Source organism: Grus americana, chromosome 5, assembly GCF_028858705.1.
Source record: "Grus americana isolate bGruAme1 chromosome 5, bGruAme1.mat, whole genome shotgun sequence".
In the NCBI taxonomy this organism is placed as follows: Eukaryota; Metazoa; Chordata; class Aves; order Gruiformes; family Gruidae; genus Grus; species Grus americana.
The window spans coordinates 61,091,667-61,114,453 of NC_072856.1; the positions used below are offsets into that span (position 1 = coordinate 61,091,667).

Here is a 22,787-nt window from a genome sequence, read left to right on the forward strand (position 1 = left end):
CTGGAACATAAACTTGAATGAGCTGTGGGAAAGGCCAATTTTAAATATGAAAATAGACTGACATTGGTGTTCTTACAGACACTCACAACTCCCTAATTTGATTACTAGTCACAGAAAATGCTTAGACATTCTCATGACAATTAGTATAAACATTATTCTTTCCATTGGAAAAAATATTATCATAGCTGGACAAATAAACTGGCCCACAACTTGAAAATGAATGTCATTTCAAACTTGCCTTTGAAGGCATAATTCAGTAGTGGTGCTTAATATTCTCAGCTGTCATCAACCATGCAGCAATTAGTTTCAGTTCTAATGAATATTTATTTATATGAACAAGGTATAAGCATTGCAAATATCATATGTATTTGACCACAGTTTATGATGATGATATTGTATGATTGCACGTATGTATTCGTTATTATTACATGAATATTTCATAGATCAGTGTAAAATGTAATTACACTCTACCATGTTTGCTTAATGTCAATGTCAACAGTTTGATCGAGACTAGCATAAGACCAAATCATTTTCTCAATACGGACCCAAGTTTCTCATCTCTGGTATCAGGATCAAGATTTTAGGGATCATAAATCACAGTAAGGTGCTCAAGGTACCTTGATGTTTTCCACAGCTGGAATGGCTTGATAGAAAACTTTTTGTCAAGGCAAAGGCAAACAGAAGAGAGGGGAGAAAAGCATGTTTAGTCTTCTTGAATGTTTAATCCTAGAAGAATCAAAGAGACTGAGCATTTAGTTATTAAGTGTGATGCAAAGCTCTGCAGTCCATTTAAAGACAATTATCCATCCTTCTTGCTAGTTTGAGGAAGAGTCCTAAATACAAGAAATCTTTGTATCCTGCTGTCAGCAAGAGTAAGATACTGTTTCCTTGCATGCTTAACCCCTAAACTCTCTATTACATCAGTTGTTTAAAAATTTCCCATTTGCCTGAAATGCTGGAAGTTCTATGTTATCACAAATATCCCCTAAAAATGAAAGATCAGAGACAAAATAAAGCATTGCTTTCTATTTTTGTCAGTGTTTACTTTGTTCCGTTGTTCACGTCATACATGAAGCCATTTGAGTTTCCTCCATCGAGACAGTTTCTCTTGCAGTTTCAGCAAGATGACAGAGAAAACATGTTTTAAAAATAGGAAAATGTAATTGTGAAATCACAAACTTGTGTTTTGTACAGAGGAGAGGTGAAGATGGTCAGAGAGGTACTGCACAGCAATCCCTTTAATCTAAGTTTTGAATTGACAAAGTCTTACTAAAGATGAAACTCTTCACTTTTGTACTCGTACCAGCATTGGTATTAGAACCTGTGTACATTTGCGTGTGGGAGATGATTTCTCAATATTATTCAGCTACATAATTTCCCTTTTTTTTTTGTGATTCCCCATTTTCAGAACCTTTCATTTGCTGGTAATGCTGCTTCAAACTGTTGATCATTTCTGAAATACTTTTGCTGAGATCCTAAATCATGAAGATTTCACTTGATAGATCTGTCAGTGCTGCAATGCCAAGGCAGCACTGTGGTCCTCGGCTCAGGTCCAGTGCTGGCTTGGGCCATTTTGATGATGCTCAGGGTTTGGGGGTTTTTGTAATGAAGATGGGATGGAGGGGAATCCTTTCCATGGACAGGTTCACAGAAAACTTGTTTTTCTGTGAAAAACATAAACCTAAAGGAGGCCTACAGGAAAGCTGGAGAGGGACTGTTTACAAGGGCATGGAGTGATAGGACAAGGGGTAATGGCTTTAAACTGAAGGAGGGTCGATTTAGATTAGATGTTAGGAAGAAATTCTTTACTGTGAGGGTGGTGAGGCACTGGAACAGGTTGCCCAGAGAAGCTGTGGATGCCCCATCCCTGGAAGTGTTCAAGGCCAGGTTGGATGGGGCTTTGGGCAACCTGGTCTAGTGGAGGGTGTCCCTGCCCATGGCAGGACATTTTCTACTAGTTGCTCTTAATCTCTGAATCATGTATATCATTTTGCTTAGGACTTGACATTTACTTGCTTTCCCTGTGTATAAGGCAGAACCTCGTGTGTTCTGCGAGGGGCATATTCCCACCAGCAAAACCTGCCGACGCTGCTCCTGGTCCCATTCCCCTGAGCGTTATGGACCCAGACAATGCATGGATTTCAGGAGAGGTGGGTGGCAAAGGCATGAGAAGCGCTTCTGAGGTTCAGAGTGCTGAGAAACCCCATGGAGGGAGTCATCTGATGGTCAGAAATCTCTTTTGAGGCTGTGAGTGGTGTGCTCTCTTGGAAGAACTTACGGATTTTTGTTGCTTTTAGGAAATTATTTGGTTTGGAAAAGTTCTGGAAAAGGAGGCAGGATTTGTCTTTGCCTAAAGTCCTTCTAAGTCATGTTGGCTCATGATTCTGAGATGGTTCCCAGGTGTTTGGACCAAAACCACCAGCCAAGGTGACTGCGTGCATGCAGTGTATGACAACATAACGTGCATAGTGCCTCGCACAGGTGCTGTAACACGTTGATTTATGCTGAAAGAGTGCCCAGACCCAGTGTCTCAGATAATTATCTCTAAAGGCCACCAGCTATCAGAGCCTTGAAAGGTGCTTGGCAAAGAGGTGACAAGAGCCACAAGCTTTCCAGGCACTGCTGATTTGGGGGTTGCGTAGCACTCCGAGTTTCCTCTCACGTGGGCTGGTTTTCTTGGCGTAACAAGTTGGTTTCAGCACTTTGCTACCTTGCTTCTATCAGCCGTTCCCGTAATTGCCACATAGCCAGCACTGTTGTAACTTCAGCTGCTAAGCCTTCAGCTCTCCTAAGTTTTAATCTTCCTATCCTTTTCCGCATTTCACAAAGGTCTGTCCTCGCAAAGAACGGTCCTTTTCTCATTGTGCTGCTGCTTGTTCTGTAGCTGAATCTTGCCCTGATGCTTCCCTGGTACTTTGCATCCAAAGCAGAACACAAAGACATGCAATGCAATGTGCTCCCTCCTTATTATTATAGATTGATGTTGAAAGGAGTGCTGCATGTAAGATTTTAATCAAGAAACTGTAGCAAGTTTATGAGCAATATATATCTCTCTTAATTTGGCCAGCAATGAAAATATGGTTGGCAGGGGGAAAAAAGAAAACTCCTTCTCTCTCACCAATGTACTTTCCAACATGAAAAAAAGGATTTTGAATAAAGTGGCAATATGGATGCATTTGAAACTGCGAAATGTGATTCTTAATTGCTCATGATTGTCTCTCCAACAACTGGTAGGTTAACCACGGCAGGCTGACAGCCTGTACTAACTGACAATCAATATTGTTGAAGCACAGAACCTTTGCCTGCGAGACACAAAAACATTTCATTTTCAAACACTACAGGACATCTGCTTCTGGAGAGAAAAAGTTGCTTCTTCTCGGCAATATGCACCGACTTGTAACTTATTTTTTCTTCTTGCTCGGAGGAAACAAAAGTCTTCTTTATACCATATCCTTTCCACTAATCTGGCAGCTATCCAGTGTGGGTTTAAACAGATGTTCTGGAAAAAAATATGGCATATACAAATGAGATGGAATCCAGCAACTCAGTAATGGATTATTACAGATATAAAATACGAAGGGCTAAATTTTTCCCAGATACACATTCTATAGAATATTTGGCACTAGATGTAAGAACAGCACACAAACAAATCATTAATACCCTCATTATAATAATTATTATATATTTAGCACAAAGACCCCAGGCTGGCTCAAATCCTTCGCGTTAAATACTGTACAGATGCACGTTCAGGCTGAGGAGTTTACATTCAAATGGCTGCATGCACCAAAGACTTAGATATGCAAGTAACTTTACTTGTGCATGTTTACAGGATTAAGCCCCACATGCGATTATATTATTGGCAACAATGGGCATTTCTTACTTTCCATGCTGCAGCCTTTGAATAAATCACAGAGTAATGAATGATTTGATGTTAAAAGGAAAGAATTTGAGTCTTGCTGTGTGTAAGTCTAAGCCTTAGGGCTGCCACAGGGTTAGAAGCTCAGTGGTAGAAATCATATGGACACACACTTCATAAATATATATTACACACAAGGCAATGAAACTGATAAAATTATCTTTTTAAATGCTAAAATGCATCATATGGTCTCCTGAAGCGAAGGGCAAACACCTAAGCCCCGAGCTCCGATAACACTCCCGGGACGACCTGCGGAAGCAGCTGGGAAGAAGAGCTGGTACCGTGCGATGGGCTGAGCGCGAGGTGGGAACGGGGGGCACCGTACCTTTGGGAAAGGCACAAAGAAAGAAATTGCTTTTAGCTTTTACTAATATAGTACAAAGAATATGATCAGATGGACAGAATAATATTTAAGAGCAAGTGTACCTGCATGGTCTGTGGAGACCTCGCTCTTCCCACCCTTCATCTTCCATATTCAGCCTCAGCACCTACCACAACCCGCTTTTCTCCAAAGCTCTTATATTTAACTTTTCCCATTTTTTCCCCTCCCTCACCTTATTTCATCTAGATTTGAAATGAATTTGCTTCAGGCAACTCTGGTGTCCTCTCAGCGAAATGTGCTCTCCCAAAAAGCAACCTCCCTTTTAAATAGCCCTGAGAATGCAGAGCAGTGAAGCCCAATACTCATGGAAATAAACTAAAAAATCACTTTTTTGAGCATTCACAAAGGACATTTGATTACTTGACAAATAATGCTGTTTCCTATTTTTGTTATTGCTGAACAAAATAAAATGAAAGATGTTGGGAAGATGCCAGGGTGAGGAGTGGGAGGGACTAATTTGTCCCCATTTTCCCAACTGCTTTTCTTTTCAGTCTCTAACTTCTCATCATTTCATCATCTGAAAACTTACAGGGAAATCAAAGTACAGCAAACTCTAGCTTTCCTAGCCCCATACTTTCTGAAACAAGAACTCACGTGATGGGTTGCAGTGGAGAAATAATGAGAAAATCTAAATGGGGAAGACAAAGAATTGGGCAGGTTTCTTTTTTCCCCTGGACTCAAAGTGAAACACTAAACATCAGAAGTTTGCTAAATCCAAGGATATCAGAAAATCACCATCTAAGAAATATCCCAAACATTCCTGGAAAAGCTGCTGCATTTGAAACGCCGTGAAAGAAAAACAACCTGCACTTTTTTTTCTGGGAGTGTGACAAGTCTGTTCTTTCCCTTCCCCACCGCTGCCTGTTGCTGCTACGTGTATTTTTTGCAGGACGGCTGCAAAGGGCTGGGCTCACCCCGAGTGCAGCGCTGCTCGGTGCCGGTGCCCTGTGCCAGGGGCAGATGTTCTGGCGCTGGGAAAGCGGAGGTGCCGGCACTGCCCATGCCAGCCCGCATCGCTGCACGCACCCTCCCGGATGCACACAACCGCACAGACCCACCCAGCATCCATGTGTACTTTATGCCTCTGCAGAAATGCTGGTGAACAGCCACACGGACACGGGTTCATTACATACTCTTGAGCAATTTTAACAATTTTAACTACAGAAGAAAGAGCTGAATCGAACATGCGGGCTGACTGCTGCAAACTGCCTGGTTCTGGTTACGAGCTCAAGAAACCAAGTGAAATAAAGCGCAAAGCTTAATTTATTCTCTCTAAGCCAGTGAGCAAGTCAGGCTTGGTGGGTTATTTGATGATATTTGACTCTCCTTCTATATGAATAACATCTGCAAATACGCTGAGTCTCTTTGGAATTGTTTTTGGTTTAAAAGAATTTGTTATTTAGAGCATTTCAATCAGTCACTCCCTGGCTTGCTGTTTTGGCTGGTCACAGTGTCACGTTTGAGCCTTCCCATCCCCTGCCTCAAGAAACATCCTTCTCATAATAACCAGGTGTTTGTTATAGAAGCCTCCAACGACAACAGGAGAGAGCCCTGATACTATAAGCCTACTGCTGGGCGTTAGAAATGAGGATGACGCTGAAGCAGGGAAAGAAGACAAAATTAAATGAAGAAAAAGATCCAATTTCTGAAATTCTGCTGGCTATGCTTAGATTTCTCAGTGGCGGCCCACTCAGCATTAGGCTGGTTCGTGCACGCGTCCTGCCCCGTGTCGGTGCATCCACCTGGCTGCTGCGGCAAGGCCAGCCACACTGGCAGCTTTAAACATCCCAGCCACTCCAAAGGCTCTTCCTGAACGACGACATCTGGTCTTTTAGGAAAGAGCTCAGGCAGAACTGTTTGCCTTTTTCACACCAGCCAAGTCATAGGAAGGAATTAGATGATGGTAGAAAAACTGGTGGCCACCACACCCACCTCCGTCATCACCATACATCTAGAGGGCTTCTGCAACTGCTGCCAGTAGCAGAGTGAAAGCAAGCTTTCTTCCCTATCTCAGTCTAGAGATAATAATGTAAAAAAGACCATCCCGGGGCAGACCAAAGGTCCACCTAGTCTAGTGTCTTTCCCCAGCAAAGAACAGCAGTGATGCGGAGGGATGGATGTGAGAACAGGGTGAGCAATCAGTGATACTTCCCCTCAATATTCTTCAGCACTGTGTGGCTTTCTAAGCCAAAACCAGTGCATTGCATTTAACACCTTTTGGTGAATTTATTGACCATGAAATTTTCTTATGGTCTCAAACCCATGCAGTCTTGGCACCCTGAAGGTGCTGGACAAAGGGGATCCACACCTTAACCACGATCCCATAAAGAAACTTCTCCTTTAATTCATCCTGAACCTACTGTCTTGCCAAGTTTATCTGCTGTCCCCAGTTTTTATCCTGGAAGAAGGAGGGAAGGACTGATCTCCCCATACTGATCCGATCCTGCAGACTCCTGCCATCCCTCCCTGAGCCGCCTCGCACCGAGGCTGCAAGAGCCGTCCCTCTGCGACCACCCTGAGGCTATGCGGGCGTGTGGGTCAACATCCCACCAGCCTGGACAGCAAGTTTGGGATTGGGAATGGTCTCGGACACAAGCTCAAAGACAGTCTCCTGTCTGGTAAGATCTTAAGCCTCACCCAGGCCGTGCGGCTTAATTCACCAGTGCCTGCGAGGAATGCAGGTACGTTAGTGCAAGGCACCACGCGAGTGCCAGCAGCATGGCAGCAGCCAGATCAGCCTGTACCCCAGCCTCTCTGTGTGTTTAGACAGACAGCAATGTTTTGCACTCATAATTTTTCCACAATTTTCCCAACCTTACCTCCCCTTTCCTTCCAGGCTTTAAGGTAAGCATCCTTGAAAGCAGCTCCAGAAGTGGGCAGAAGCTAAATAAGAAAGTCCCCAAAAGACATCTGGGCAGGAGAGGTGGGAGGGAGGCACATGCCCGTACACACTGTCACCAGCCTGCTTGAAAAAAGAACTAATATAATTTGTGTGGGATTTTCCTCCCCCTCCCGCAGATCAAAAGGACAGCAGCAATGCAATCTGCTGTTTGTGTAGGAAATGTGTCAGAAGAGGGAAGGAGGGGATACACATGGGAACATCTGCTCTAAGAAGCCACTTGAAAATTAACCATTTAGGTCCTGATCCAGGGAGCACCTGCCTAGCATTAAGCCTCAGTGACACTGGGGCTGTGCACGGTCACGGCACCTTCTGCAAAGCCCTGGATGAGGGTGATGAGCAAGTCTTCCTCCAGCTTCCTTGGAATGGGCTCATCGAGGCAGCGCAGAGCCCTTCCTGGCGCTGCTGGGCAGGTACGTGCAAGGGTCACTCCACCAGCTGCATTGAAGATGTGGGAAGAGGCGTGCACAGCCAGAGTCGCTCATCTCCATCCAGGCACACCTGGACAAGCAGAAGATTTGCAATTTGGCTCGCTGAGTCATTGGTGCCAAGAGCAGGCCTTGGGGGAGATGGGACTTTTTATCTCATTTGTCAATCAGGCTTTAAGCACCTAAAACCTCCCTTCTCCTGCTCCCTCGCTCATTGCTCTCTCCCTCCTTCTGCATCAGCTGGACCTGGCAGCCCGCAGCTGAAGAACCCATCGCAGAAAGTTAAAGGTGGGGGCAGCACGTCATGGGTTTTCTCTTCTGCCTCTGACTATTCCAGGTGCCCTGGTCACTCACAGCCACCCCTTGTGCCCTTTGCATGAAAATTGTCACCAGAATAAAATATTTGCTGACCTGGCTTTGTAACATCGCCACACGCAAAGATAAGTACAGCAGAGGGAGGAGAAAAAAAAAAAAAGGTCGTATTCTTTCTTCCTTCTGTGTATAAAATTAAAAATCTCACATTGTCCCAGTGCAACGGAGTCGAGCACAAAAGGGAAAAAACAGCCCCGTGTTGTTCTAGGCCAGGCGCCAAAACAACTTGTGTGAGTTTGTGCTGGCAGCGGCGTTCTCCGGCAGAGGGTCCACGCTCGGCCGCAGCAGAGTCGTAACCACCAACCCTGCCTCCCAGGTCACTGAGTCACCTTCCTGTTAGCCCCCCGCCACCCTCAAACTCCCACACACTTAAGAAAAGGTTTGGGATTGTTTTGGTTTTTTTTAACTTATTTATTTGGTGTGTCCTGTAAAATGTGTCCCATGATTGCCGTTTACTACCCGGGGTGGCATACAAAAGACAGCCGTCTCTGTGAAAACATCAACCTTAACCCGCTTTTGGACGCAGCCCAACAAATCCTTTACCCACAGAAATACTTCTTACACAAGTATTTAAGTCAACAGGATTCCTTGCATGAGTAAGGGATTGTGGGATTTAGCCTTTACCCATCTTATTTTTCCAGCAAATAAAATGTACTTTTTTCAGCCTCTCTAGAGAACTTCATGATTTTTATCCTTTTGCTGCTCTTCAGGTTTTGCCTATTTCCCCAGAGCTCCCTATCACTTCAAACACTATTTAACTTGCAATTTCTTTCTTTCCAATCTCTCTACATTTGCCCACCTTACCTGTAGACATGAGTTAAATCGGCAATTTGATCTCCCAGTTAGGAGAGAGAGATTGTTTGGATTTCAGTTTCTGCATCAGAGCCAGTCTTCTCGGTATCGATTCTGCATCAAATACCAGAAGAGCTGCAAGAGTTCAGGTATAACTCCCAATAACCAAACAGAAAAACCCCAAATTCCAGGGTTTTTTAATCATAACTGATCTTTAAAGGACCTCTGCTTTCCTTTTCTTTCCCTGCCTTCTTACAAGTCTGGTTTAAACACATGTAGTCACAAATCCTCCCCCTTATTCGTACCCAAGACGCAGCAGAGAGCCTGAGAGTATCCCAGTTACAAAGGCATAGTTTGAACGTTGCTCTGGACTTGCGCTGGAGGCTATCTCTACTTCACTCGGCTGAAAATAAGTACTTAGCCTTTTGGACTATGGAATTAAAGGCAGACATGAGCAGCAGCACATCGCTTTGTGTACGCTGCTGGCTACACAAACTAAGGTCCTGCAGTCACGCAGCCAAATGGACCATCTAGGCACATCCTCAAGTCTGGGTCTTGAAGGTCAGTCAGACTAAGGGAGGTGTAAAAACCATGGGGGTTTGGTCCACTGCTACTTCTTCCACAACTCTCCCAGTCCGTTTAGTTTTAGTTTTACTTTAGTCCATTTTTTGTTTTCTGCAAATGAACATTTCACAGTCGTGCCAACTTCTGTGAAACCCCTTTGTATACCGAATGGAAAATACTGTCACCACCCCCCTTTCCACGACAGTGGTCCATTCATCCCATCCTGCTTTGACCAGGTGACATCCTACCAGTGATGCCCGCAGCTCCCCGGCCAGTGATTGCCATACCGGCTTGATTCTTTTCACTTAGTAACTGTTAGAGGCTGACCTCCAGCTAAGCATGGTGCTGTCTTCCGGAAGCCTTTTTTCCAAATGCTCTTTAATAAGTGTCACCGGGTTCACCAGACGAGACTGACACTTTGCCAAACCATCAGGAGTGCGTCTTAACGAGCTGGTATTTTTTCACAAGGTTTTGCACGTTTGCTGACATCTCCACCATCCCATACTCTGAGGCATTTCATTTCCAAGGACAAACTACTAAAAACCTTCTCCTCCATGGGTGCAGGTGGAGCTCAGGCTCTTTGCTTCATTGCAGGAGGAACTCAGTAACATAAGCCTGGATCTCAAACTGCAGCCTGAACGCCCGATGTCATGAAGTCTGTCACTTCATTGCATGATGAAGCCGTGACGCAGGACCAAAGTGTTCAGTACACAAGTACCGGCTCTGAAATCAAAACTCTTTCACAGGCAGAGAGGTCTACTGCAGCTAAATTCAGCCTCAGGGATTCCCTTCCCTCTTACTACACCTTCACCTGGGTGCTAAGCGCTCGTCTCCCCATAGACCCAGCCATGCAACTGGCTTTAAATATCCAACTCTGCAGCCATATTCTTAAGCTTAATGTTATTCACATATTTCAGTGATTCATTAAAACAGGACCTACACTGAGAGTCTAATTAAGACCAAAGCTCCACATTCATTTCCAGAGCAATAAAAGGCAAGTTATGTAAACTTGCAGCAAGTACTTCTTCTTTTACCAGAAGAGCAAGATAAAAGCATAAAACACATCCATAGGCAAAACAGTAAAGGAGGGGAGCGAAGGTTTTGGCAGACAGTACATAAGAGAAGGAAGTCTAGAAAGATATTTTTATTTGCATTTCTTATATGACATTCTCTGGACTCCCCCTCCACCTGGAATACATCAGAGGGAAGTGGAGCGCCCAGCGTGATGGCTACTATACAGCCTGGAGACAACAGCAGCTCTTTTTGACTAGAAAAAATGGTCTGTCTTGCTCTCCCCATCCCCAGCTTCCCATTCCTCTCTCCATTCCTGGGGGCTGGACTGCTCGCAGAGGCATGGGTTTGGCACCCAGGCTCCCAAAGGACTCAAGCAGAGGATGGGAGCACACCGAGCCCAGCTTTTCTCTGCACAGAGCTCCCAGGCTCACCCCAAAATCCTTCCCATCCAGTGCCGCCTCTCTAAAAATCCTCATCCCAGCTCCTCCAACTAGACTGAGGAGAATGACATCACAGAAAGGTTGAGGCATGGTGAAGAGGACAGGTACCCATGTTAAAGGGATCCAATATGTTTAAATATTGTTAGTTTATGTATCTGGAGACAGCAATAGTGCTTTTAACAGAAGAATTGTGGCAGGAAAGCAGTTCTAGTCCCAAAGGACAGCACAAAAAGGATGCAGGGGTGAGGGAAGAAGAAAACGCCCAGGGAGGGTAGGGAAAGGGGCTAGAAGACACCACTGTGAGTGCTCCAGATTGCAGAAGGTCTTGAAGGTGGGAACAAGGAGTTCAGTTTTGATTTGCTATGTGATAAAAGGATAAAGAAATAGTAGAGGTGATTGCTGTAGCTATCTGGATGGGTTTGAGAGGGCAGAAGGGAGCATCACTAAGGTCAACAGCAAAGAGATTGTAGCAATGATGGTGTGACCTGTGTAGCACATGAAGGTTTTAGTATGGAGAACGGAGAAAAGGGAGATGTTTGTGATTTTATTTTTTTAACTGCATCTGGGATGCTTATGCTTGTTTATATTTGCTCAGGCTGGGTTGATTTGAAAACCCCGTGGAAAAGCAAAAATCAAACAACAACTGAGATTATATGCCACACATGACAGAGTCTTTTATGCCTTGCGATTACAGATTTATCTAATGAGGATCACAACACTTGTTCTAAGAATACATTTGCCCAACCCCACAAGTCCCAAGAGAGGATCCTGCTTAAGAGACCTTTTACAGACAGTGAAAAACGTACACCAACTCTCTGCCTTACAAAGCTCAGGTTAATAGCTTGAAGTAAAATTTATTTATCCCGGGACAAAACATTTTCTGAGGAACTGCTGCTAAACTGGCACCAGAACGTCCCTAGTACTAAGCCCTTTATTCTAGGTTATATTTTTGCTTAGCAAGGATTTCCATTGTGAGATTTCCCAGTCCTAATCTAGCAAAACACTTCTGCAGTATTTAGCTCTGTTTTCTTCTGGGAGTTACTAAAATAAAGTGCATTGTTAACATGGTGTATTATTTGCTTACAAATAGAGCAACGCCAATTAAGAACCTCTCCTTTAATAGAAAATTAGTAAGTCTACACTGGGCCCTGCCAGTGCTGCTCAGATTATCTGAGAATGCATCAGCTTCTGATTTAAAGACCTTTGTCTGGGCCTGATAAATCTTATGCCTAGTCCCAAAGCAGACATCAATTTTGTCTCTTACTGTTCACTATTATTTATGGCCTTTCATTGTCATTCACTATATAGCCTGCGACAAACTTCTATACACCTGTTAATTTATAACATAGGCTCTGAGATTTCCTTTCTGGAGATGGATAGATAGATAAATAAATTAAGCAAATATTAAAGAGGAAATAACTTGCTTAATTGCCTAAGATTTTGTTAAAGTAAAAGTGTATTATATTCTGAATATGCCAAAGCAAATCCAAGCAACATTAAAATATGGCTGCCAGGGTGATTAGCAGGAGTGAAAGAGGAAAAAAACCTTCTCAAAGAGGAGAGCGCACCTTATCAATGCCATGCAAATTTCCTTCACCACTGCAAACCAAGAAGTACGCTCCCTTTACGGAAAAAAACAATGTTTTTTTAAAGGCTAAAAAAGTACCTTCATTTACCATTTCTAGAAATCCAGAACGTGGCAGATAGATTGTAACAAAAACCACCAGAAGCTCAGGGTTAGGCAAGCTGAGGCAACCTATGGAAGATGAATAACTGAGAGGAGGCTGTCTCCCAGCTGCTGACAAGGGAGCTGAAGTACAGGTGTGATATCAAATGCCTGGCTGGCTCAGACCGGGATGTTGCAAGCTCTTGCTGCGGAGTTGAATGTGACTTGCACCAGCAGTACCTCTGCAGAGTCCTTTGCGCTCTAAATGCATGTCGCTAGATTGGTGTATCCTTATTGATAGCCGTGTTAGAGCAAATACAACAAGTTAATATGTAATTTATACATGCAGCTTAGCGCTGTGAGCCTATCCATTTGGTAGGATGATTTGACAATGGAGATGTAAGGCCCTAGCTGCTACAATATATACTCACAAATACTCCAGTGCGCACACAGGGTCTCATTATCAGGGAGAAATCAGCAGAACAGCCATAAAACAAATAGGACTCACATAAGCACACTGCTCAGGAGACTGTCTGCAATATATGCTCTGATTAATGTCTGGAATGGCAATAGTGCAAGTTAATGCTTCCTTGAGTCTTAGATGACGTGCTTGAAAAGATCTTTGGGAAGGTCATGCCCACTTTTATGACTTGACTGCAAATGGAGCAACCCCCTGAATGCTGACCTTGGTTTTGACTGCAGGGTAAGTGCTGGAGAAGATTGCAAATTGGGGAAGATCTGTGGGCGCCACTGGCAGCTCCTTCTCTTAACACCATGGGGCTCAGCATCCTTTGGGGTTAAATTCCTCCCTGTTTCAGATAAATGACCCTTCAGAAAAGTTTGGAAGAACTTCTGCAAATAAACCTCGCTATGACCAATGCACTGAAAATACTTTCAATCCCTGCAGGTATCAAACAATCTCAGGCCCTGACTCTCTGAACTACCACAAAGAAGATGCCCTAAAAAAAAAAAAAAAAAAAATAAAAGCACTGAAATCATGTAGAAACAAACACAAAGAGGTTTCTGCCCAATGCAGTGAGAGAGAAAATGATTAAATCGCATGAAAAACCTGTTGCTACCACTTCTGCATTTGGCCAACGAAGAGGGCTAGAGAGGCCCCACTCGGTAAATATATACTCTTGTTGGATCAAAGGAGTAAGTATGGAAGCGAGTCCTCAGGCTCTATGGACCTGATCCAGTTGGTTTTTCTACTAATTTCTGTGGGCTTTGGCTGGTGTCCAGGCAGCATAAAAAACCAGGACCGGGGCTAGCCTTGCTTGGCAAATGAGAGCCCTGCCAGCACCACTGATTTTTACTCTCTCTGCCCTAAACCTGGGCTTTCTGCTCAACCCTAGAAGGCTCCATACGCAGCAAAGGGCTCGCTGGCACCCAGGAATGTTTTAGCTGGGGCCAGGAACGCACGTGGCTGCACAAGTATGCCTAACATGGGGGCTCCTGACATCTTCCATCAGTCCTTGTTCACATCCAGCCGTCCTCATGTTCGGTGGTGGGATGGTCTTGATCTCCCCTGAGCACGGGATGCCGGTCGGAGAGTTTCCTATCGGCCGAGCAGCTGCTGCCTGGCTCCGTTCCCTCGGGAAGGACTGAAAATGGAGCCTCTCCTCAGCTCCGTGGTAGGGGAGCCTTCAGCCTGCAAAGCGCTGGGGGCCAGAGCGACGAAAGCAAACCATTTGCTTCCCGTGTCGTGCTTTCACCACGGCCTTCAGGAACGCAGGAGCTCTCAGAATAAAGCTTCTGGGGCAGTTCTTCCTGTTGCCTTGCCTCCTGTAATCACTTCGGGCTTGTTTACATTAGAGAGTTGTACTACCAGTATTTTATACAACCGTAGTTAAATCAGTACAACACCTGTATTGTATCTATCGTTGCCTTGGTGTGAAGGCGAGTATAGTGTTTCTGCGTCCTGAAAAAGCAAGCCAACAACACGCAAAATGGATACCTAGAGAAAACGGGAATGCTGTTGTGTTTTCTGACATTTCAAACTCGGTAATGATCACACACTTACCGTGAAATTGTAATTGGTTTACTGAAAATGAGACACTATTAGATTGTAGACAATTATTCCAAGCTTACAGAACCCAAACAGGAATTAAAACCTTGGTTCTTTTTTTAATCTTATTTTTTCTCCCCTTATTATTAAAGAGGAGAGGAAAAAAATGAACAATGAATTACACAAAATAAGGGATTTATGCCAAGCAGTATAATTCATATGAATACAAGAGACTGCCTAACACTTCCAGTGTACAAAGACAGCAAAACTCTACAAGTCAACACATCCACACAGAGTAACTTAATGGAAACTGCACTTGCTCCGTGGGGAAGAAATTGCTCCACTTTTGGTAGAGTCTGTATTATCTATCAGGCTGCAACCGCATGATAATACCGTCTTTAAAAGGACAGAGAGCTCCCGTTCCCCAATCGTGTCTGCGATCGTGGGCAAATAGATAAAGCTCTCGGCTTTACTGAATGGTGACAGATTTAACCCCAGGACCTTAAACTCTTTTGCTGGAGCTGGGCACCTCCATATTCTGGGCTGGAGTTTCCCAATTTGAACACTGTGGATGATAGTATTGCCAAATACCTGAGAAGAGCTTTGTGATGATGCAGTTGTTAATGCTCAGAAACCACCCAAATATCCTGGCGTTCACTGCCAATGGAGCTAAACAGTTGAGGTCTGTGAGAGAAAAGCAGTGCTGGCAATGCAGGCTCTGACTTCTGTGACAAAGAACCTAAAGATAAAATATCAAAGAATGGGATTAAATTAGTAATAAATATACCAATGAATAAAACTGTATTTTAAGGTGCTAAGGCTACCATTGTGCATTGGAAAAGACATACATTAAAAAAAAAAGTTGCTATCCTGCGGATATTATAATCTAGACCAGGCAACGTAGGGGAAGGAAGAGAAAGGAGTTTCCCTGCTGTACTTGGAGGCTAAAGACGGGCTGGAGCTCCGACTGGCCCCACGCTGGGCGCTTGCAGGGGAGCTCTGACGGGACCTCCGCTCCCCCCTCCACCCACACGGCACTCTCAAACTCATCCCTTTTTCTTTTCAAGGGCACCAAAACCCCCAAACATCAACCTCGACCCGGAGCCCTAGTCCAACGCTTTACACCTGCGGCCACCTCTGCCTCCCCTCCCGCTGCTCTTGCAGCCCGGAGGCTCCCGGGACAACCCAAGGCACCGATATTCCCCCCCCCTCCGGCCCCATTCCGGCTTCCAGCGGGACCACGGAGGCACCCGGGGCTCCGGCAGCCGGAGTTTTGCGGCGGATTTCGGCGGCGGCCGGGTCTGACCCCGGGTGCTGTGGGGGAACCGCGGCCGAGCCCCGGCCCCGCCCGCCGGCCCCGCGCTTCTACGCTGTCTCCCTCTGAAGGCGCTCACTTTTGATGGGATTACAGCTAATTAAAATTTAAAATTCAAATCAACTATCGAAAAGGTCATCTTGAAAAATCCGTAGGCATCTGGTATTTATCAGCTGACGCGCAACTAAAGATAAATCCGGGGGAGCGCATCGCCTCTCGCCCCATCCCCGCCACGGGGCGGGCGCCGCGTAACTCCCGCTGCCGCGCTTCTTACCCCCCCCCCCCCGGTCCCTCCGCGGGCGCGGAGGTTGCTCTACTCTCCCCGGGGCAGCCCACCCCTCCGCGGCACGTCGGGCTGCAGCGGGCGGGCGTGCGCGCCCTCTCCGCGGCGGCGCAGCGGAGTTGGGAGCGGGACGGCGGCGCCGCCAATGCAGCGGCCAGGAGGGGAGGGGGAGGAGGAAGGGGAGGAGGAGGAGGAGAAGGAGAAGGAGAAAGGGGGGGGCAGGGCAGGGCGCAGCCGGCAGCGCGCACCGGCCGCCGCCGGCAGGGCTGGCCGGGGCGGCGGGGGCTATTGTGTGCACCAGACGGGGACACACGCACACGCACACACACACCCGCGGCTCGGAGGGAAAGTATCGCGAGAGCGGCCGGCTAACAACCTGCTCCACAACGCCGCCGCGCCGCCGGCCCCGCGCCGCACCCGCGGAGCGCCGCGCACCACCGCGCACATGCGGACGCCGAGCCCCGCCGCCGCACGCCGGTAAGTAGGCGGTGAGCCGGCCGGGTGGACGAACCCCACCACCTCTACGATTCCTCCCCGCACAGGGAAAGTCTTCCCTGCAAAGTTGGGAAGCGTGGCTGCAAGGCTGGGGGGGGGGGCTCAGAAAAGCGGCTCCGCGGTGCCCCCACCCCCCCTTCGCCCCGCACAGCGCGGAGCCGGGCGCCGGCGAAGGTCACCGCGGCGGGCTGCGGGGAGCAACTTTGCGGCGGGAGGTGGGGTCCGGGGGGGGGGGGGGAGGGGGACACGACGACGGGGACGGGCTCGGGCTCGGGGCAAGTTTGTGGGATTTAATCGCGGGCTATAAATGGGGCTGCTGGAACTTTAAAAGGCAGCAAGCTGTGGTTGGCTGGTAGCGAGATTTGGAGTAACATATGGCATTAAAAGGCGCACAGCTGGAGGTAGCATTTCCATCGCAGTGAAGTCAGAGCAGCTGACTCTCCAGCTTGCGGTGTAATTAGCAAACCGAGCACTCCTCCTTCCCTCCCTCCCTCCCTCCCGCCTGCCTCTCTCCCTCCCTCCCTCCCGCCGCGCCTCGCTCGCACTCGCGCACGCACCCGCGCCCGCGCTCCCTCCTGCCCGCCCGGCTCCGCGCCCGCGGCCGGCTCCGCCGCGCCCCGCGGGAAGGTAAGCGCCCGGCCGCGGCAGGTAGCCGGCTGCAGCGTCAGCCCTGCCCTCTCGCTGTCCTTACGCCGCTTATTTTCCTTCTTGGCTTTTAATAACTTCGAGTAAAACTTTTTTCCCTTTATTTCCACCCCCCCACTCCTTCCGCATGCGGGTGCCGGGGCCGGGGCCGCTTCTCCCTGCCCGTCCTTCCCACCCTGCTCCGTCCCTCCAAAAACGCCGCTTCCCCAGCGCCAGCCGCGACTGTTTTGTTGTGATTCGGTGCATAACGACTGAGGATAAACTTTAAATGTGCGTGTGTGTATGTGCGTGACATGGGTGATATGCTTTATTAAAAGATGCCCCGAGTTAGCGTTGCCGGGAAGACAGCCTGGGAGTTTATGCGCTTTTTTTTTTTGTTTGGGAGGGGGAGGTGTGTGTGTGTGTGTTTTCCTCTTAATTTTATTAAAGTGCTTCGTGGGAGAAACAAAGGTTGGAGGGGCTGCTGCTTTACTAGCTTTTGTTTACTTACAATCAAGTTTTTCCTGTTCAGAGCAGGTGCGAAAGGATGAGAAGTATGTTGTGTTGCTTTTTACCCCCCCTCCAATAAAACTATTACAGACAATTAACAGTAAACGTTATCTCCAAGGCTGTTTCTTTGGCTTGTGTTACCAAAAAGCCGATCTGTTTGTTACAGCTGCTAGGAGGCTTTAGTTTACAGTAGCATTCAAGTTTTTCCTGTTTTGAACAGGTTATGAAGGAAGAATGGAGTTTCCAGACCATAGCCGCCAGTTGCTGCAGTGTCTGAGTCAGCAGCGTCACCAGGGCTTCCTGTGTGACTGTACTGTTTTAGTTGGAGAAGCTCAATTCAGAGCTCACAGAGCCGTTCTTGCCTCTTGCAGTATGTACTTCCATCTTTTCTACAGGGACCAGTTAGACAAAAGGGATATTGTGCATCTGAACAGTGACATTGTCACAGCCCCTGCCTTCAGCCTGCTGCTCGAATTCATGTACGAGGGAAAGCTGGAATTCAACAGTCTCCCGGTCGAAGATGTGCTGGCTGCGGCTAGCTACCTTCACATGTATGACATTGTGAAAGTCTGCAAGGGCAAGTTGAAAGATAAAGAATTATGTTCGGAAGAGAAGATTAATGATGAGGCGGCTAGTTTGGAGAAAGCGGAGCATTTTCTAGATGCCGGAGTGCCCCTGGTCCACGAGTTTGACCCAGGAAACAAACAAAAATTCAGCGTTGCAGAATACGAGAGAGCAGCAGGCAAAGAAAAGGTCAGCAGTCACCCCGCCTGGTCCTCTGATCATATAAGTGTCAGCTCTGTGCCGACAGAGGCAGAACCATGCGCCGCAGCAGCTGGAAAAACAAAGGCTAATGTCAATAGTTCCACAGGACCTTTGTCCCAAAGGTCTGTTAACCATCCCCTGGCTTCGAGTGATGTGGACTGCGCGCTGGATTTGTCTTTCAAGCCCGTGCCGGGGAGAGATTCCTTACACCCCTCCTATGTCTTTGGACAGCTGGCTTCCGACAGCCAGCAGCAGGGTACCGAGCCACTTGTTAAAGATGAACAAGACTTGCTGTCAGATCAGGAGGACGGCGAAGCCAGGAGTCCGGAGAGTCAGCATTTTGGGAATTCAGCCAAAAGCTTAGTGACAGGGTTAGGACACATGTTCACGGGGAATGGCAGCTCTCATGCCCGGGAGGAGGATATAGATCAAGAGCGAGACGAGAGCGAGGACGACATGGATTCGTCGGACATCTCCTCCTCGGGCATCCTCGTGCCTCCCGGGCATATCTGCATTTGCCCCCTCTGTAGCAAGGTGTTCCCGAGCCCACACATCCTTCAGCTGCACCTGAGCTCTCACTTCCGCGACAGGGACGGCTCCCGGACCCGCCTGTCCCCCGACGGGTCGGTCCCCACTTGTACCCTCTGCGGAAAGACTTTTTCTTGCATGTACACGTTAAAGAGGCACGAGAGGACTCACTCGGGGGAGAAGCCCTACACCTGCGGCCAGTGCGGAAAGAGCTTCCAGTATTCCCACAACCTCAGCCGCCACGCGGTCGTGCACACCAGGGAGAAACCCCACGGGTGCAAGTGGTGCGAGAGACGGTTCACGCAGTCTGGGGATTTGTACAGACATATCCGCAAATTTCATTGTGGCCTTGTAAAGTCCTTGGTTGTTTGAGATGCGTGATTTTTATTTTTTTTTTTAATTTCCACCCCCTGCCCTTTAAAACAAAATAGGAAAAAAGGCAGCATCTGAATTTTAATTCCTCCCCCCCTTTATTTTATTTTGGTGATATTCACTTCAGGTATATGATCTTTAAAAGATGCAGAGGTATACACTCCAGAGGCCTTTTAATGCAATCCTTCCACCTCTCCATCTCCCCCCTTCCCCTGCCGCCCTCCCTTCCCAGCACTGTCCTTTAGGTTTTCTCTTGCGCACCCATGTTACATTATTAATGTGAAATGATCTAAGTAATTCTGCAGTGATTTAGCATCTGTTTTCATGCTGGAGTACTTGCTTTGTGGTCAGGGGTGTTTTTGGGTTTTGTTTTTTTTTTTTTTTAGTTTCAAAAAAGATTATCAGTAAATTCTGGAGAAAAATTTGGATTCCTTTAAGCTCCCCTAATGCTCTCTGCATATTGCATAGAAACATCCAAAGAGATGAACTATGATTTGAATACATTTCAGTGTAGAGAAACTTGTCTGCATATCGCAGAGTAAACGGCCATACTCTTATTTTATAGAGCTAGACAAGACCTTAAATTGGCCCCAATTATAAAGGGGGTTGAGGATTCCTGGCTGCATCTTTGGTACTAGTCGTTTGTTTGGTTTTTTTTTGAATTCTGATTATTATATTAGAGTAGTTCTGCAATCGGTCCTAAAATCTGAATGAGAAGTTTTTGCCTTGGGACTTGACTTAAATTTTCCCTTCCCCCCCCCATCCTCCTCTGTGGACTGACCTACTGAAAAGCTGCTTTTGAGCATAAAACGTGGACAGAAAAACTCTTTCTGTCTGCAGCATATTCACTCCCAAAATACTGAAGGATGCGCACTAGGACATATGAAAAATCATACGATACGTGAATATTTTCATTCCCATATTGACACCCAAGGGCTGATCGTGTCCTCTTTGGCGGGGTCAGCAGCCCCAAAGCAGCTAAATAACCTGTCTTGATACCCAGCTCCTGGGGTGTCTTAGTTCAAGGTAACTCGTACCACGTGTGTTAGGAGATGCCCTGCTATCTTGTCCGAAAAGTTTGCTGCTACGTTAAAATCAGTAGCTCAGAATTTTATTTTATTTTTTTACGAAATTGGTAGTTCCCTCTGGGCCAAATTCTGTGCAATTGCCGGTATTTTGAAGGGGCACTATGAAGATAAACCGCTGGAGGGAAAGCATGGCCCACCCTTTTCCCCCGTGTCCCACCTTTTGGGGGGAGTTTTGGGGGTATTCTTAGGTGGGGTTTTTTTTTTAGTTTGTTTGTAAACTGAGGCTGCCTGTAACTATAACCAGTTTTTCCTCCAAATAACTCAATTACTTGCCTACTAGAGCATCCTTTGGGCTGTGCATGTCAGTAAATATCAGATTATTCCCTTCCAGTCAAATTACCCATTCAAGGTACACGTACACAGGACTGAAATATAATAATAATAATATCTGAGGGTTTTGAATGTCATTCTGCTGCATTAGCGTTGCTTCACCAGCTTTCTTGACACTCCTGGAGTTGTTTTGTGGAACCTAAGTGTTTATTTTTAAATGAATTTGAAGCACTGAGTTAGATTATTTTAAAAAGTTGTGCTTAAAATACTGTATTTCATCTTATGAAGAAAAAAATCTTCCAATGCCTTCCCCTTCTGGTCCAAAAACTGAGCACTACCTACATAAATAATATGGGATTCATCATTTTTTATTTTTTTTTTAAATAAGTACTTCCTCTTTTAAAGAAAATCAGGATATACTTGTTACAGCCTCCTCTTATTATTCATCTCTTAAACTATGAATGTACATGTAATGTGAAATTTTGCTTCTATTTATAGTTTTGGGTTTTGTTGTTTTCAGTCTAATTTCTTGACTGTAAAATATTTTTGCTGAACCTGTTACATATGAAAGTTGTGGGAGAGTACTGTATCTTGAACATAAGTGGCTTTGGTACTGTGGTCTTATTTTACTTAATCAGTTTTTTCTTTTTTTTCTCCTTTTTGCTGTGATTGGAAATAGCACTGAACAAAATCTACTAAAATTAAGTTATTTTTCTTTCTACTAAAATTAAGTTATTTTTTTTCTCCTGAAGATACTTGATATAGTATTTATTAGATTTTTTTTGAAGTGGAATTATTACTGTTAATCTATTTCAAAACTAGTTAATTTACACTTCACTTTAAATTTAAATAACAATGGGTTTTGCATGTTGAACTACATGTAAAGAGTTTATTGTAGAGTCAGCATTACTGAAGTTGGTAATCTTAATTTTGCATTCTCGTGACACTTTTTTTTGCATTTCAGTCTTCAGTTACTGTTTTTTGGGGGGGGTTCTTTTTTGGTTTTTTTGTTTGTTTGGTTTTTTTAGAAGATCATAAAATAGGATGTGCCATAAGAACATCATTAGCGTATGGAGCAGGGAAAAGTTGAAACAAGTTTGTGTCTGATCTTAGTATAGAAGTAATTCATTAAACTGATTCTATGAGCATGCTCTGTACTGCAGTGAATATGGGGCAAAAGGTTTTTTTAAAAAAAGAAAAAAAAGAAAAAAAAAGACTTTCTCATTCTTGACTACATCATGAACACGCTGTTCTCATGGTCTGGTATTTGTGTTCCCACTCCTCATAGCTTGAATTTCTAAAGTAAAAAAAAAAAAAATGTTTGCACTTATTTTTGTTCTTAAGGTGACTTTTTTTGGCTATCTCTCTGTGTGTCTCTCACTTTTAAGTTGCAATAGCTCGGAGCATGTTTTCAAAATGGTTCATGACTCTACAGAGAAGTACTAAAAACATTGCACACTTACGCTCGTCTCTTCATAAACTATTTCACTGTGGGGCAGTTACTGGCTCTGTAGGGGACAGCCCTGCTCTGCATTTTAAACACTGGATTTGTCTTCTACTACAAACAAATACTGTGAAGTTAATGTAAAAAGAAAAAAAAAATCATTGATATTTTTAATTGTTTTTAATCTTGGTGCAGTTCAGATTAAATATGTATATTTAAAGACACTAATTTTTGTGGGAGAGTTTTATAGTATACAGTATGTAGAAAAGCTATTGGAATGGAATATATTTTATAAAAACGTTCTATCACTGTTTTATAGTGAACTATTTTTTCTTCAGTGTTAGTGTAATAACTGTTAGTCTAGATACGACAATCGCAGGAAGAGTGATTCAAGCTACTGTTAGCGCTTAGTTTTGCGTGGAGTTCTGTTTGCAACTGTATTGGTATGTGCTGTACAATGTGACAATCGTGACTAGGATTGTTGTCTTTATAAATTTACACAAAATAAAACGTGCTAGAGTTGTAAGCTTGAGCCTCCCTCCTCCTCCCCCCCTTTAGCGGAAGGGGTCTGGTGTTTGGGTTTATTAATATTTATTAATAATTATTTAATTT

The 22,787-nt window shown here is 45.4% G+C and overlaps 1 protein-coding gene and 1 long non-coding RNA gene across 4 annotated transcripts; one reads left to right on the forward strand and one right to left on the reverse strand.

The window, feature by feature from the left end:
• Window positions 1-10,609: 10,609 nt before the first annotated feature.
• LOC129207045 (uncharacterized) lies at window positions 10,610-15,220 on the reverse strand. Its single transcript, XR_008577356.1, has 2 exons — window positions 15,073-15,220; window positions 10,610-14,394 (listed from the first exon to the last, which is right to left on the reverse strand). It is a non-coding gene; the product is annotated as an uncharacterized LOC129207045 (long non-coding RNA).
• Window positions 15,221-16,390: 1,170 nt separating this feature from the next.
• ZBTB42 (zinc finger and BTB domain containing 42) lies at window positions 16,391-22,059 on the forward strand. Of its 3 annotated transcripts, none has more exons than XM_054828620.1 (2): window positions 16,391-16,556; window positions 17,929-22,059. In XM_054828620.1, the coding sequence occupies exon 2, from the start codon at window positions 17,943-17,945 to the stop codon at window positions 19,371-19,373; it is 1,431 nt and encodes a 476-aa protein (XP_054684595.1). In that variant the 5' UTR covers window positions 16,391-16,556; window positions 17,929-17,942; the 3' UTR covers window positions 19,374-22,059. The 3 variants fall into 3 exon arrangements, with proteins under 3 accessions (XP_054684595.1, XP_054684594.1, XP_054684592.1); XM_054828619.1 differs by lacking the exon at window positions 16,391-16,556 and adding an exon at window positions 16,591-16,789; XM_054828617.1 differs by lacking the exon at window positions 16,391-16,556 and adding an exon at window positions 17,127-17,201.
• Window positions 22,060-22,787: the final 728 nt, after the last annotated feature.